This window comes from Pocillopora verrucosa, chromosome 12 (assembly GCF_036669915.1).
Source record: "Pocillopora verrucosa isolate sample1 chromosome 12, ASM3666991v2, whole genome shotgun sequence".
NCBI lineage: Eukaryota > Metazoa > Cnidaria > Anthozoa > Scleractinia > Pocilloporidae > Pocillopora > Pocillopora verrucosa.
The window spans coordinates 16817532-16833186 of record NC_089323.1 but is presented as its reverse complement, the minus strand read 5'-3'; the positions used below and the strand labels follow the sequence as shown (position 1 = coordinate 16833186).

The 15655-nt window shown below is 36.8% G+C and overlaps 2 protein-coding genes across 2 annotated transcripts; both read left to right on the top strand.

Moving 5' to 3' along the window:
- The first annotated feature begins 1037 nt into the window (after positions 1 to 1037).
- LOC131778493 (uncharacterized) lies at positions 1038 to 9369 on the top strand. The gene is made up of 11 exons (XM_066158913.1): positions 1038 to 1107; positions 4070 to 4383; positions 4857 to 5004; positions 5196 to 5509; positions 5987 to 6134; positions 6324 to 6637; positions 7144 to 7291; positions 7484 to 7797; positions 8271 to 8418; positions 8635 to 8948; positions 9298 to 9369. Exons 1-11 carry the CDS (start codon positions 1038 to 1040, stop codon positions 9367 to 9369), a joined length of 2304 nt encoding a protein of 767 aa, XP_066015010.1.
- LOC136277213 (lactadherin-like) lies at positions 8283 to 15255 on the top strand. Its single transcript, XM_066158912.1, has 9 exons — positions 8283 to 8418; positions 8635 to 8948; positions 9422 to 9569; positions 9745 to 10074; positions 10548 to 10695; positions 10886 to 11199; positions 11672 to 11819; positions 12012 to 12325; positions 15250 to 15255. The coding sequence occupies exons 3-9, from the start codon at positions 9549 to 9551 to the stop codon at positions 15253 to 15255; spliced, it is 1281 nt and encodes a 426-aa protein (XP_066015009.1). The 5' UTR covers positions 8283 to 8418; positions 8635 to 8948; positions 9422 to 9548.
- Positions 15256 to 15655: the final 400 nt, after the last annotated feature.

The following is a 15655-nucleotide window of genomic DNA, read 5'->3' as shown; positions in this document are numbered from 1 at the left end:
TCTTTTTTACTTTGACTGCGTCCGGCCGTTCTTGAAAATTTCGTTAAAGAAAACCTTCATTACTGAAACTATTTGACGTTAAACCAAATGGAAATAAATTGGCAGAGAAGGGCCTTGGGTCTTAGCTGCGGAATATGTCAACTCCCCATAGTTATTTGTAGATAGTCTCTCGAACGGAAGTCAGTTTTCCGATACGTCCGCATAGGAAATTCCTGGTAGATGTGATATTCTGGGTGAATAGAATGAACAGCTTAGAGATGAGTTTTGTCAATAAAACGACCTCAAAAAAAAGGAAATGATATTTTTATAAGCGAAGTGTTCTGATTGGTTACCCAAGCGACAAAGATGGGTCCCTCTTGCCCGTTCAGGATTTCCCGCTTTGATCCCGCGCAAACTTACAAAGTTCGTAATTCTTGGACAATGTCAGCGATGAAGTCGCAAAAAGTTGCAGAAAAGAGTCAAAACAAAGAAAACATAAAGGACTCTCGTGCTGTGTTGTGCCACAAACACAGTTGCTTTCTTTCTTGGCTCTTGAAATAAACCAATCATACTTGCTTCTTGATAAAGCGAAGAGATGCGGAAAAAAAAGAACTCGGCCAATATCCAATATCCAGCTATCATATCTTCTTCACGAGCGTACTAACCACCATGACTGAACAAGCTTAGTCAATAACAGTTGCCTTGTAATAAAACCGTTATTGACTAAGCTTGTTCGGTCATGGTGGTTGGATATAAGCCTCGTATTAGTCTTTTTTTTTTACCATTTTCATAGACCTCAACTTCGTCTCGGTTCATAAAAATGCGAAAAAAAAAGAACTCGGCCAATATCCAATAACAAGTTATCATATCTTCTTCACGAGCGTACCAAAGAGTAGTTGAATTGAATGCAGAGTAAACGTGTTTGAGTGAAGCGGACCCTTGCCCCCTCCCTTGGATAGTGAGAAAATAAAGACATCTTTTGTGCAATGAGCTCTCTAATGGCCGGTTAATTACGCAAAACAGTCGTGATCGTTTACCGTGACACACTCAATTGAAACATGGCGCAGTTTATTCTCAAGCTTTGTTTCCGCGTAGCCTCTCTCGTTGTACTTCTTCCTCTGGCTTCAGGTGAGCACTACATCATTTGAAATCTTCTCGTAAGGTGTATTTTGACTTTCATTACCACTATTATCGAAATTGATTGGATGTATCTTAAGTTTGGGGAAGACTTCTGCGTACCATCGAAACTTAATCGCTAATGCCGACAGAATCAACTCTAAAAAGATTAGCTACTCCAGGTTTTATACTTGTTGTGAAAAGATCATCTTAGAGCAAACGGGAAATCCAAAAATCTTTTTGCATATTTAACTTGCTCATAAGGAAAGAAAAATTTACGAAAGTCGCGTTACATTATCATCAAACAGACAGAGAATCTGAAGCCATTTTCATTGAAGCTGTCGGGTGGCAAAACTTGCTTCAATTTCAGGTTAAAGAACTCTTGGAAAGCTTTCTAGACTTCCGCGTACCATCGCAACTTAATCGCTAATGCCGTGGTAATGAAAGTCAAAATACACCTTACGAGAAGATTTCAAATGATGTAGTGCTCACCTGAAGCCAAACGGGAAAGAACTCTTGGAAAGCACTCTAGCTGCCCTATCTGCTCGATAATTTTATCTATACAATTAAGTGAGGAGATTTACACTTAACACGACACTATTCTAAAGTAAAGCTAGTTTCAAAGATAATCTATTGCTTTTCATCGAAGAAATGTATGCATAATGAAGTATGTATTAAGTATTACGGATGATGCATAAATCGGGTCACTCAGTATGCCGTTTGGATGAGCTTGTACATTCCTGCATTGCACCCCAGAACTGTACATCTACACAAAAAGTCGACGTTTTATTCCTCCAAGGAAGGGTTAAAAACCCAGTTCTCTAAATTTTATGTGGCAGGTTATTTAGTGAGTAAATCCGTTCAAGCGTCGGCTTATTATATCTGAACAATGAATAATAAGCGAAGCTTGGAGGGCAAATGTGAAATTTCGAAAATGATTTCTCAGCTTGGGACATTAACAGCCGACAAACTAGCAAGCAAGGAAGAGGTAAATTTATTTTATAATCCCCCAAGAATGACCAGCATCTGGTTTCTATCTACGGTATCTCCACTTAAACAAAAATAAAGCTCATGAGAATAAAGGAAATTATCGCTGCCTGATTATTCATCAAGTTTTCATTGTCAGCACGGTAGGAATTGTGTAAAGAACAATATGGAGAATAAAATTGCTGATTTTTTGGGCGTAAAAGATTTTATAAAAATGTAATATCCCTCTCTGGTTGGTATAACCAGCTCTTCTACATATTGTTTCAAATTTTCCATAGTTGTAATATCTCCCAGCAAAATCCTTGTGATTCTCATCGCTTGAGTGAAAACGATTGCGATAGAAAATTCCTTCAGACACGTAAACATTTCAAATATATTTTCAAACGCTCAAAATACTCTGTCAGTATTGTAGAGGAGTTTATCGTGTATTTATGGTGCCCAGCTTTTTTTCAAAATAATCCTTTCCAAAGCATGTTGCAAAATGTAGCCAAACAATTGAATAAATTTGGGTTTATTCGCTTCATTTACTAAATGCTAATACATAGAGCAACTTGTGAACATTCAGTCCAAACAGTCCCTCGAGGTAAAAGGACGCCACGAATCTTTCTGACAAAAAAAATTCATTCTCATCCTTGACAAACTTGTGTTTTGAAGCTAATGGAACAACCTGGTAGAGAATCATACCGAGGGTAAGTTTTAATGTAATACTAATACAAGTCATTATCTGAGATTTTGTCGTCAAAAATGTTTATTTAGATCGTCGTTGATTCAGCTTTTAAGCACGCTTTGAGGTCTCGCTGGTTTCATATCTGCCTCAGAAGCGAGTCTTTTCCAATTCTCCGGACACAAATTTATCCATTTTTCTTACATTTGAGCTTTCTGAAAGCATACACAAAATTGCAATTATCCTTTCCAATATACGTTTTGAAATCGCAATGAATCAATCATTATTTGTTTGTGTTTCTCAAGCGAACAAGGTGCGCGATTCACACGGGCGCACGCCCGCGGCAGGGGAGCAAGGCCATTTGCTTCTGCTCCGCCATTCACTCGTAGTTTGCCTCGAACCAGTGCCCTTTTTAGTTAACGACATGTGTCTGGGACGAGCGTCGAACAGAAAGCGAATAACCAGCACTGCATTGGCTGACTGGCGATATACCAATTTATAATTACCGTATTTCCTCGAATAAGCGCCAACGCTTTTAGAAACTTCCTTTCCCGAATAAGCGACCCCCTACCACACTTTCTTCAATTAATACTAGGGATACAAGGAAATCCTGTTTCTATTGCCTCTTTATCTATAACGGTTTAAGCTATCTCCATGTGCTAACAGAGTTCCTTTAAAATTTTGAATAGACACCCGGACTTTGAAGTACTGTAAATATAGTATGGAAAAGTATTCCTTTACCTAAATCTGGCAGGCACTATTCTAAGACAGACTTCAGTAGTTTCAAGTATAGTCTATTATTTTTGCCATTGTTTCGTTCGTCAAGAAACTTTATGCATAAAAATGGACTAATTGTCATGGTTTGACAATAAAAATGAACGGTCAAACACGACGTTTCGACAAAACTTCGGTCACTTTCAAGGGAATAGTAAGAATGTCACGATGAATATATATATGCGTGTAAGAAGTGTAAAAAAGTTTTTTGTAGTATAAAAGGATAATAAGAACATACAAAGAGAAAAAATAATTGGAAGATAATTAAAAACCAATTAAAATTGAAAACCTAATAAAGAACCTTTGCACAACTTGAGTCCGACTGCACAAGAACTCAGAAACTCGACTTCATCGATTGGCAAGAATTTTCGCAACAAGCATTCTTTGGCCCCAAGGGATCTTACGAAGAATTTTAGTGTTTTGCAGAAGTGTACTAACAAATTCGACTGCCTACTTTATGAAATGTTTTTTGTTCAAGAACTAAGACCTACTCTCAATGTGCAGTCGAACTCAATTCGTGTTATTCAGATAAGTGACCTTACCTTGCAGCGTGTGAAATGAAGGCTATTGGTTTGGCCAGTGGTGGTACAATTCCAGACAGCAGCTTCTCCGCCTCGTCGCATTATAGTTCTGGGTATATACCATCTAATGGTCGACTGAATGGAACTAGCCAAGGTTGGGCACCCAAGACTAATTCCGATCCTGCCGACTACCTGCAGATTGACCTTCTGTATGAGTATGTTATCTGTGCTGTTGCTACTCAAGGAGCTTATGGTATTAATGAGTGGACAACAAAGTATAAGATTCGCTTATCAATGGATGGTACCACTGTGGTCACCTACCAAGAAAACAATGTTGACAGGGTAAGTTCATATAAAACTCTTGTGAACATTCATGTACATATCATAAAAGCCAAAAGTAAATAGCTCCTAGAACACTGATTCAAATTTTGAGTCAAGAGGAGGGACAACAAAGAAGTATCTACTTGGTTAAGGCTCAGTCTTGTTGTTAAATAGAGTATGCAATCGATGCAACAGAAAATAAAAGCATCGTGTGAAAGTGTCTTCAGAAAGTCATACTTTTGGGTGTTTATCCAACAAGTGGTTGTTGTATCATAATGTCCACAAACTACATGTAACTCTCCCTTAGGTTATTGACCAGAAGTGATATATAGGGTCACATACTTGCTTCGGGTTGGTTCTGAAACAACAGACACTAAGTCTTTCAATAGCCATTAAAGATAGGTAAATAGCTGATACGCAGGAGCGGCTTGTTAACCGGTAGCATTTAAAAATTTTTGACACAAGAGTTTATCATTTTGTACCACAAACTATAGGTCTTTCCCGGAAACTCAAATCAAAATAGCGTCGTAAAAAACAGTCTACAGGAATTTGCAACTGCAAAATACATCCGCTTTCAACCAACAACATATTACGGATGGAAGGCACTGAGAGTGGAAGTTTATGGAGTACTTTTAACAAAAGGTATTAATTTGCTCTAGCTTGTCTTTATCTCTCCATAAGACGAATATCATCACGGTATGAGCATTATTAGTATATTGTAGGGTAGCCACAAATATTTTTTTATAATTTTAAAGAAGTTCTCTTTAAACCTGGTGTCTGTTTCATTTCGTTGAGGAATGTTTGTTATTTAGATAAGTGACCTTATCTTGCAGGTTGTGAATTAAAAGCTATTGGTCTGGCTAGTGGTGGAACAATTCCAGATAGCAGCTTCTCTGCCTCATCGCATTATAGTTCTGGGTATATACCCTCTTATGCTCGACTGAATGGAAGTAACCGGGGTTGGGCGCCCAAAACTAATTCTGATCCTGCCGACTACCTGCAGATTGATCTTCTGTATGAGTATGTTATCTGTGCTGTTGCTACTCAAGGAGCTTATGGTATTAATGAATGGACAACAAAGTATAAGATTCGCTTATCGATGGATGGTACCACTATGGTCACCTATCAAGAAAACAATGTTGACAGGGTAAGTTCGTCAATATTCATGTACATAACATAAACGCTAAAAGTAAATAGCTCCTAGAACACTGATTCAATTTTTGAGTCAAGAGGAAGGGGAACAAAGAAGTATCTACTTTGTCAAGACTCAGTCTTCCTGTTTAGAGTACGGAGTATGGAGTATGGAGTATGTAATCGATGCCGGAGAAAATAAAACACTGTGTGAAAGTGTTTTCGGAATGTTATATTTTTGGGTGTTTATCCAACAAGTGGTTGTTGTATCATAATTTATCATAAACTACATGTACCTCTCTCATAGGTTATTGATCCAAAGTGATATACAAGGTCACATAATTGCTTCGTGTTGAGTCCGAAACAACATAGACTAAGTCTTTCCATAGAAATTAGAGATATGTAAACAGCTGATACGCAGAAGCGGCTTTTGAAGCAATAGTATAAGAACCTTTTGACATAGTGATTTATCAATTTCTATTACAAACTATAGGTCTTTCCCGGAAACTCGAATCAAAATGGCATCGTAAAAAACAGTCTACAAGAATTTGCAACTGCAAAATACATCCGCTTTCAACCAACAACATATTACGGATGGAAGGCTCTAAGAGTGGAAGTTTATGGAGTACTTCTAAAAAGAGGTATTTATTTCCTCTAGCTTGTTTTGATCTCTCCCTAGGACAAATATCATAATGGTATAAGCATTATTAGTACACTGTCGGGTAGGCGTAATAATTTTTTCTAACTTTAAAGGAAGTTTTTTTACACCTGCTGTCTGTTTCATTTCGATGAGGTATGTTTCTTATTGAGATAAGTTCCTCGCCTTGCAGGTTGTGAATTGAAAGATATTGGTCTGGCTAGTAGTGGAAGAATTCCAGACAGCAGCTTCTCCGCCTCATCGCATTATAGTTCTGGGTATATACCATCTTATGCTCGACTGAATGGAAGTAACCGGGGTTGGGCACCGAAGACTAATTCCGATCCTGCCGACTATCTGCAGATTGATCTTCTGTATGAGTATGTTATCTGTGCTGTTGCTACTCAAGGAGCTTATGGTATTAATGAGTGGACAACAAAGTATAAGATTCGCTTATCAATGGATGGTACCACTATGGTCACCTACCAAGAAAACAACGTTGAGAGGGTTAGTTCATATAAAACTCTTGTGAAAATTTACACACATATTATAAAAGCCAAAAGTATAGCCCCTGGAAAACTGAAGTCTTTCCGAAAATATAGCTCTTAGAAAACTGATTCATTTTTTGAGTAAAGAGGAGGGACAAAAAAGAAGTATCTTCTTAGTGAAGACTCAGTCTTGTTGTTTAATAGAGTAAATAATCGATGCAAGAGAAAATAAAAACATTGTGTGAAAGTACTTTCGGATAGTCATATTTTTGGGTGTTTTTCCAACAAGCGGTTGTTGTATCATAATTTGTCACAAACTACGTTTACCTCTCCCTTATGTTATTGACCCAAAGTGATATGCAGTGTCACATACTTGCCTCGTGTTGGTTCTGAAACAACAGAAACTAAGTCTTTCCATAGCCATTAGAGGTATGTAAATAGCTGATACTTTAGGGCGGCTTCTGAAGCGGTACCATTCATAACCTTTCGACATAATAATTTATGATTTTGTACCACAAACTATAGGTCTTTCCCGGAAACTCAAATCAAAATGGCATCGTAAAAAACCGTCTACTGGAATTTGCAACTGCAAAATACATCCGCTTTCAACCAACAGCGTTTTACGGATGGAAGGCGCTGAGAGTGGAAGTTTATGGAGTACTTTTAACAAAAGGTATTAATTTGTTCTAGCTTTTTTTATATCTCTCTGAGACTAATATCATCACGGTATGAGCATTATTAGTATATTATAGGGTAGACATAATTATTATTTTCTAATTTTAAAAGAGGTTTTTTTTAAAACCTACCGTCTGTCTCATTTCGATGAGGTATGTTTGTTATTCAGATAAGTGCCCTTATCTTGCAGGTTGTGAATTGAAAGCTATTGGTCTGGCTAGTGGTGGAAGAATTCCAGACAGCAGCTTCTCCGCCTCATCCCATTATAGTTCTGGGTATATACCTTCTTATGCTCGACTGAATGGAAGTAACCGAGGTTGGGCACCCAAGACTAATTCTGATCCTGCCGACTACCTGCAGATTTATCTTCTGTATGAGTATGTTATCTGTGCTGTTGCTACTCAAGGAGCTTATGGTATTAATGAGTGGACAACAAAGTATAAGATTCGCTTATCAATGGATGGTACCACTATGGTCACCTACCAAGAAAACAACGTTGACAGGGTAAGTTCATATAAAAATCTTGTGAACATTCATATACATATCATAAAAGCCAAAAGTATATAGCTCCTAAAACACTGATCCAATTTTTGAGTCAAAAGGAAGGAGAAGAAAGAAGTATCTACTTGGTCAAGACTCATTCTTGCTTTTTAATAGAGTATGTACTCGATGCAACAGAAAATAAAGGCACCGTGTGAAAGTGTTTCGAAATGTCAAATTTTTGGGTGTTTATCCAAGAAGTGGTTGATGTATCATAATTTCTCATAAACTACATGTACCTCACCCTTATGTTATAGACCCAAAGTGATATACAGGGTTACATACTTCCTTCGTGTTCGTTCGGAAACAACAGACACTAAGTCTTTCCATAGCCATTAGAGATATGCAAATAGCTTATACTCAGGAGCGGCTTGTGAAGCAGTAGTATTAAGAACCTTTTGACATAATGATTTATCATTTTATACCACAAACTATAGGTCTTTCCCGGAAACTCAAATCAGAATGGCATTGTAAAAAACAGTCTACAGGAATTCGCCACTGCAAAATACATCCGCTTTCAACCAACAACATATTACGGATGGAAGGCTCTAAGAGTGGAAGTATATGGGTTACTTCTAAGAAGAGGTATTTATTTGCTGCAGCTTGTTTTCATCTCTCCCTAAAATAAATATCTTTGCGGTATCATCATCAAATATCATCACGGTATGAGCATTATTTGTATATTGTAGGGTAGGCGTAATTTTTTTTCTTCTCAGTTTTAAAGACGTTTTTTTACACCTGCTGTCTGTTTCATTTCAATGAGGTATGTTTGTTATTCAGATGAGTGCTGTTACCTTGTAGGTTGTGAATTGAAGGCTATTGGTCTGGCTAGAGGTGGAAGAATTCCAGACAGCAGCTTCTCCGCCTCATCGCATTATAGTTCTGGGTATATACCCTCTTATGCTCGACTGAATGGAAGTAACCGAGGTTGGGCACCCAAGACTAATTCTGATCCTGCCGACTACCTGCAGATTGATCTTCTGTATGAGTATGTTATCTGTGCTGTTGCTACTCAAGGAGCACATGGTATTAATGAGTGGACAACAAAGTATAAGATTCGCTTATCAATGGATGGTACCACTATGGTCACCTACCAAGAAAACAACGTTGACAGGGTAAGTTCATATAACTCTCTTGTGAACATTCATGTACATATCATAAAAGCCAAAAGTATATAGCTTCTAGAACACTGATTCAACTTTTGAGTCAAAGGAAAGGAGAACAAAGAAGTATCTACTTGGTCAAGACTCAGTCTTGTTGTTTAATAGAATCTGTATTCGATGCAACAGAAAATGAAAGCGCTGTGTGAAAGTGTTTCGAAATGTCATAAATTTGGGTGTTTACCCAGCAAGTAATTGTTGTATCATAACTTCTCATAAACTAGATGTACCTCTCCCTTATATTACTGACCCAAAGTGATATACAGGGTTATATACTCGCCTCGTGTTGGTTCTGAAACAACAGACACTAAGTCTATCCATAGCCATTAGAGATATGCAAATAGCTGATACACAGGAGTGGCTGGTGAAGCAGTAATATTAAGAACCTTTTGACATAATGATTTATCATTTTATACCACAAACTATAGGTCTTTCCCGGAAACTCAAATCAAAATGGCATCGTAAAAAACAGTCTACAGGAATTCGCCACTGCAAAATACATCCGCTTTCAACCAACAACATATTACGGATGGAAGGCTCTAAGAGTTGAAGTTTATGGGCTTCTTCAAGGAAGAGGTATTTATTTGCTCCAACTTGTTTTGATCTCTCCCTAAGACAAATATCATCATGGTATGAGCATTATTTATATATTGTAGTGTAGGCGTAATTATTTTTTTCTAAGTTTTAAAGAAGTTTTTTTACACCTGCTGTCTGTTTCATTTCAATGAGGTATGTTTGTTATTCAGATAAGTGCCCTTACTTTGCAGGTTGTGAATTGAAAGCTATTGGTCTGGCTAGTGGTGGAAGAATTCCAGAGAGCAGCTTCTCCGCCTCATCGCATTATAGTTCTGGGTATATACCCTCTTATGCTCGACTGAATGGAAGTAACCGAGGTTGGGCACCCAAGACTAATTCTGATCCTGCCGACTACCTGCAGATTGATCTTCTGTATGAGTATGTTATCTGTGCTGTTGCTACTCAAGGGGCACATGGTATTAATGAGTGGACAACAAAGTATAAGATTCGCTTATCAATGGATGGTACCACTATGGTCACGTATCAAGAAAACAACGTTGATAGGGTAAGTTCATATAAAACTCTTGTGAATATTCATGTACATATCATAAAAGCCAAAAGTATATAGCTTCTAGAACACTGATTAAATTTTTGAGTCAAGAGGAGGGATAAAAAAGAATTATCTACTTGGTTAAGACTCAGTCTTGTTGTTAAATAGAGTACGTAATTGATGCAAAAGAAAATAAAAACATTGAGTGAAAGTGTTTTCGAAATGTCATATTTTTGGGTGTTTATCCAACAAGTGGTTGTTGTATCATAATCTCTCACAAACTCCATGTACCTCTCCCTTAGGTTATTGACCCGAGGTGATAGACAGGGTCACATACTTGCTTCGTGTTGGTTCTGAAAGGAAAGAAATTAAGTCTATCCATAGCAATTATGGATATGTAAATAGCTGATACGTAGGAGCAGCTCGTGAAGCAGTAGTACAAGAACCTTTAGACATAATGCTTTATCATTTTGTACCACAAACTACAGGTTTTTCCCGGAAACTCAAATCAAAATGGTATCGTAAAGAACAGTCTACAGGAATTCGCCACTGCAAAATACATCCGCTTTCAACCAACAACATATTACGGATGGAAGGCTCTAAGAGTGGAAGTTTATGGAGTACTTCTAAAAAAAGGTATCTTTTTGCTGAACTTAATTTTATCGTTCCCTAAAATAAATATCATCATGGTATGAGCATTATTTGTATATTGTAGGGTAGACATAAGTATTGTTTTTAATTTTTAAAGAAGTTTTTTTAAAACCTACTGTCTGTTTCATTTCGATGAGTTATGTTTGTTATTCAGATAAGTGACCTAACCTTGCAGATTGTGAATTGAAAGCTATTGGTCTGGCTAGTGGTGGAAGAATTCCAGACAGCAGCTTTTCCGCCTCATCCCATTATAGTTCTGGGTATATACCCTCTTATGCTCGACTGAATGGAAGTAACCGAGGTTGGGCACCCAAGACTAATTCTGATCCTGCCGACTACCTGCAGATTGATCTTCTGTATGAGTATGTTATCTGTGCTGTTGCTACTCAAGGAGCTTATGGTATTAATGAGTGGACAACAAAGTATAAGATTCGCTTATCAATGGATGGTACCACTATGGTCACCTACCAAGAAAACAACGTTGACAGGGTTAGTTCATAAAAAACTCTTGTGAACATCCATGTACATATCATAAAAGCCAAAAGTATATAGGTCCTAAAACACTGATCAAATTTTTGAGTCAAGAGGAGGGACAACAAAGAAGTATCCACTTGGTCAAGATTCAGTCATGTTATTTGATAGAGTATGTAATCGATGCAACAGGAAATAAAAGCAGTGTGGAAATGTTTTCGAAATGTCATAATTTTGGGTGTTTATCCAGCAAGTGGTTATTGTGTCATAATTTCTCATAATTTACATGTACCTCTCCCTTGTGTTACTGACCCAAAGTGATATACAGGGTCGCATACTTGCCTCACGTTGGCTCTGACACAACAGAAACTAAGTCTTTCCATAGCCATTAGAGATATGCAAATAGCTGATACTTAGGAGCGGCTTGTAAAGCAGTAGTATTAAGAACCTTTTGACATAATGATTTATCATTTTGTACTACAAACTATAGGTCTTTCCCGGAAACTCAAATCAAAATGGCATCGTAAAAAATAGTCTACAGGAATTTGCAACTGCAAAATACATCCGCTTTCAACCAACAACATATTACGGATGGAAGGCTCTAAGAGTGGAAGTTTATGGGCTACTTCTAAGAAGAGGTATTTATTTGCTTCAGCTTGTCCTTATCTCTCCCTAAGACAAATATCATCACGGTATGAGCATTATTTGTATATTGTAGGAGTAGGCGTAATTATTTTTTTCTAATTTTTAAAGAAGTTTTTTTACACCTGCTGTCTGATTCATTTCGATGAGGTATGTTTGTTACTCAGATAAATGACATAACCTTGCAGGTTGTGAATTGAAAGCTATTGGTCTGGCTAGTGGTGGAACAATTCCAGACAGCAGCTTTTCCGCCTCATCGCATTATAGTTCTGGGTATATACCCTCTTATGCTCGACTGAATGGAAGTAACCGAGGTTGGGCACCCAAGACTAATTCTGATCCTGCCGACTACCTGCAGATTGACCTTCTGTATGAGTATGTTATCTGTGCTGTTGCTACTCAAGGAGCTTATGGTATTAATGAGTGGACAACAAAGTATAAGATTCGCTTATCAATGGATGGTATAACTGTGGTCACCTACCAAGAAAACAATGTTGATAGGGTAAGTTTATAATATGTAGATTTAGCCAAGCCTAAAAGTGGAGCTCTTGTTAGTTTATTTCCCAGCTCTTCATTATGCTGAATGAATAAATTGTAATTTTATTGAGCGTGACTTACAATTTCGGTTTGGGAAAATGGGTCAAAATTGAAAGAAACGACAGTAAAGCACTTTGCATTAGGATTGAGGTGTATACACGTGCAGTGAGCACAGTGAGTCAGTAAAACAATACGCCAGAATCGTATAGGCTTCTTTTATATCTTCTATTGAAGTTGCCAGGTATGACTGCTTACCCCACCTTTTTTCCCCAACATTTCAACCTGCTGTTTAGCGTAGAAAATTAAAAATAAACTAATTTTATCTCGTGTTTGAACCTGTGTAATTTTTTAAAACTTTTTTGCTTTTGGCTACTCTTGTTTCATGTTTCATGTTTCATGTTTCATGATTGTCCTCTGGCTGGAAATACGCGACGTCTTTTTGAGATTTTTCCTGTTATTTAATTCGATAACCTCAGCTGTAACTGCAAGTAATGTGGGTGTCTTTAAGAAAACTTGAGCTAATACCTGGATTTCATTGTTACATCACAGAAATCAATTCCAAAGATCAATCAAGTTTTCTCTTAAGTTTAAAAGTCGAGTTGGTGTTTTTATTGGCTATATCAAGTTGGTTGAAAAGCTTTAGATGGTATTTTCTCATGTTTACAAATAACTGAATTTACTGGGAGGTGGAGTTATTGCAACATGTTAACATGAAAGGCAACAATACATTTTATTGATATGTAAAACGTTTTCATCTGACTATCTACTAGCAAGTCTTTGTATTATATTTCAACCTAACCATTTTCCGCAACATATGAACGCTATTGCAAAATAATTAGTTAGGGAAATGGAAAACTTGTGGCATAATTACACAATATTTGAAATGCCAGGTCCATAGTAAGCTAACAGGATCGAGGAGGATCTATGTGGGAATAGGCTCTCTTGTCTGTATCAATAATTTGCAAATCGCTCCTGTTGGCAGTGTTTTGATGAGGTGAGGCTGTCAGGGCAAAGGAACTAAGGATTTTGGTAGGCAGTGACTTTTTTTCAAACCTCGAAACTATCATTGTGAAAGCCATACTTGTGCCCGGTAACTCTTTCTTACTCCGATAAAACTAGTTTTAAGAAGGATACAATATTTTATAACTAAAATTTGATGCATAAGTTGTGCAAAAAACTTTCACATGGTAAAATGTTAGGAGGATCAGAGAAAAATAATGTGCTATACATCTTCAAGATTTTATGTAATTATTTTTATTACATGAATATTAACTGATACTAGGAGATCTAATAATATTTTAAAAAATAATACAATTTGGTTGAAAAATTCGAATTCACCACAGGCTGGGTAAACAAAATCCTTAAGAAAAGAAATGTGTACTAATGAAAAAGCTAAGGAAACTTTTTTACAACACCCGCCTGTACCTAATGGCATGTAGTGAAGTCTTTTGAAGTAGTCATAATCCCAGTTTCATATGTTGAAAACACATGCACATGCAGATTTACTGAAAACCTGTTGTTTAAGCCTGTGATGACTTAGAAATTTTGACGCACACCTCAAAAGGAGAGCAAATAAATTTTGTGTTTCTATTTAGTGAGGTAAGATTGGGTCAAACATTCAAGACGTACAACGACAGGTTCAAGAAATTCTCACAACTAATTTTTAAGGTTAGCCTACCTGGAACAATCACCTTCATGTAAAAATTAGACCAGGTTTGTACTGATAATTCCCAACAGAAATATCTATGGTAAGAGGGTAAGCCTTCCTTTCTACATTGAAAGAAATAATGAGGTTATCATCTCTCCACAAGTTCATTGGAAAATGAGAATGAATGAGACTGATAGTGACTATGTTTTTTTAATAAATATCCAGAGCCAGGATAAAAAGTCAGACATGGTCTGCAAAACTCTCTTATTTTAATTTTTTGACCCATTAAGCTAAAGCTTTATATTCTTGCTTTGTGCATTATGTGGACCCCAACTACTGGTAATTTAACTTTGATGCATCAAAATACAAAAATGTTCTCTTCATCTATGTGCCCTAAACATTACAGGGGAGGAGGCAGGTCAAATTAAAAACATGAATTAACATAGGAGGGCCCCCATTAATTTCAGTCCTAATTAAAGGAGGATCCTTGTTTTTCCAGATTCCCACCCTTTTTTAAACTCACATATCTTGTGACCAATTCCTTATTTCAATGTTTAGTTTGGGTAGAAACACCATTCATTAATGAAAGCTTGGGCTAGTATATTTAATGCAGCCTAAATAATAATATTACATTTTACAGTATGGTAACTTACACAGCAAAATTATATAATCACACAATTCCAAACAAAGGAAGTCAGGTTATTCACTCACCTGCTTCAACTTTTGAGGGCTGGTAAACAGTTACAATTAATTAAAAGTTGAAGGTTTGAAAGCCAAAATATATACATTACAATCATCAGACCCTATGCATCCTGGCAAAAAAGGGTCAATTACCACCATAACTTCTCCCAAATGTTCATGCTCACAGGAAATCATTTATTTTTGTCACTAGGTGGTACTGTATTTACAATAGTTCTACTGACACAAATACATTTTCTAAAGTTATCTCAAAGCACATGACTGCACAGGTCATGTGGAAGGTTCCTGCATGGGGACTAATATTTCAATTACCTCAGCAAACTGTAATCATCAGAATTGCAAGCCAAGGTGTATTTACCAAGTGTTCAAGTTTCCAAATTAGTCATCTAATTCTTATAGTGGAGTTCAATCTTTTCTGAGGCTATCTTCCGCTTGATCATCCTGTTACTTGTGAAAACATGAAATGTTACTCATATTCAAATAATGACCTGAATCAAAAGTTATAATTTTTTAATAACCTGCTTCCTTTAATTGTGCTCCAGGAATAGTTAATGATTTTGAAGAGAAAGGAAGAAAGTTCTTGAAACATTCTATGTTAAATGAAACTTTGTTATGAATGTTAATTGTGATTGCAACAAAAACATCTGTGAAGCTATAATAACAATAACCTTTCCAGGTAAACAAACCATAATGAAGCATGATATGAATAAATTTAATCTCACCCAGTTTGAATGTAGAATCCAAAATGTAATTAACTTACTGGTGAATAGGAAAAAGCTCAATGTGTTTTTTCCTGCCTCCGTCATTCTAAATATCACAAATCAATCATGCCACCACTTCAGTGTGATTTTTTAATGATGTGTACTTTTTCTTATGGACAGCTATTTTTAGTATCTATCTTTTACCAGCTGACATCTGAGAAGAATGAAGTCCACACCGGCAATTTGA

Bases quoted from the DNA above. Each gene is read 5' to 3' on its own strand.
- LOC131778493 (XM_066158913.1), top strand. From the start codon at position 1,038: ATGGCGCAGTTTATTCTCAAGCTTTGTTTCCGCGTAGCCTCTCTCGTT. The intron at 5,510-5,986 runs GTAAGTTCGTCA...TACAAACTATAG, and splicing joins AAGAAAACAATGTTGACAGG to GTCTTTCCCGGAAACTCGAA. The intron at 7,292-7,483 runs GTATTAATTTGT...CTTATCTTGCAG, and splicing joins TGGAGTACTTTTAACAAAAG to GTTGTGAATTGAAAGCTATT.
- LOC136277213 (XM_066158912.1), top strand. From the start codon at position 9,549: ATGGGCTTCTTCAAGGAAGAG. The intron at 9,570-9,744 runs GTATTTATTTGC...TATTCAGATAAG, and splicing joins TGGGCTTCTTCAAGGAAGAG to TGCCCTTACTTTGCAGGTTG. The intron at 10,075-10,547 runs GTAAGTTCATAT...CACAAACTACAG, and splicing joins AAGAAAACAACGTTGATAGG to GTTTTTCCCGGAAACTCAAA.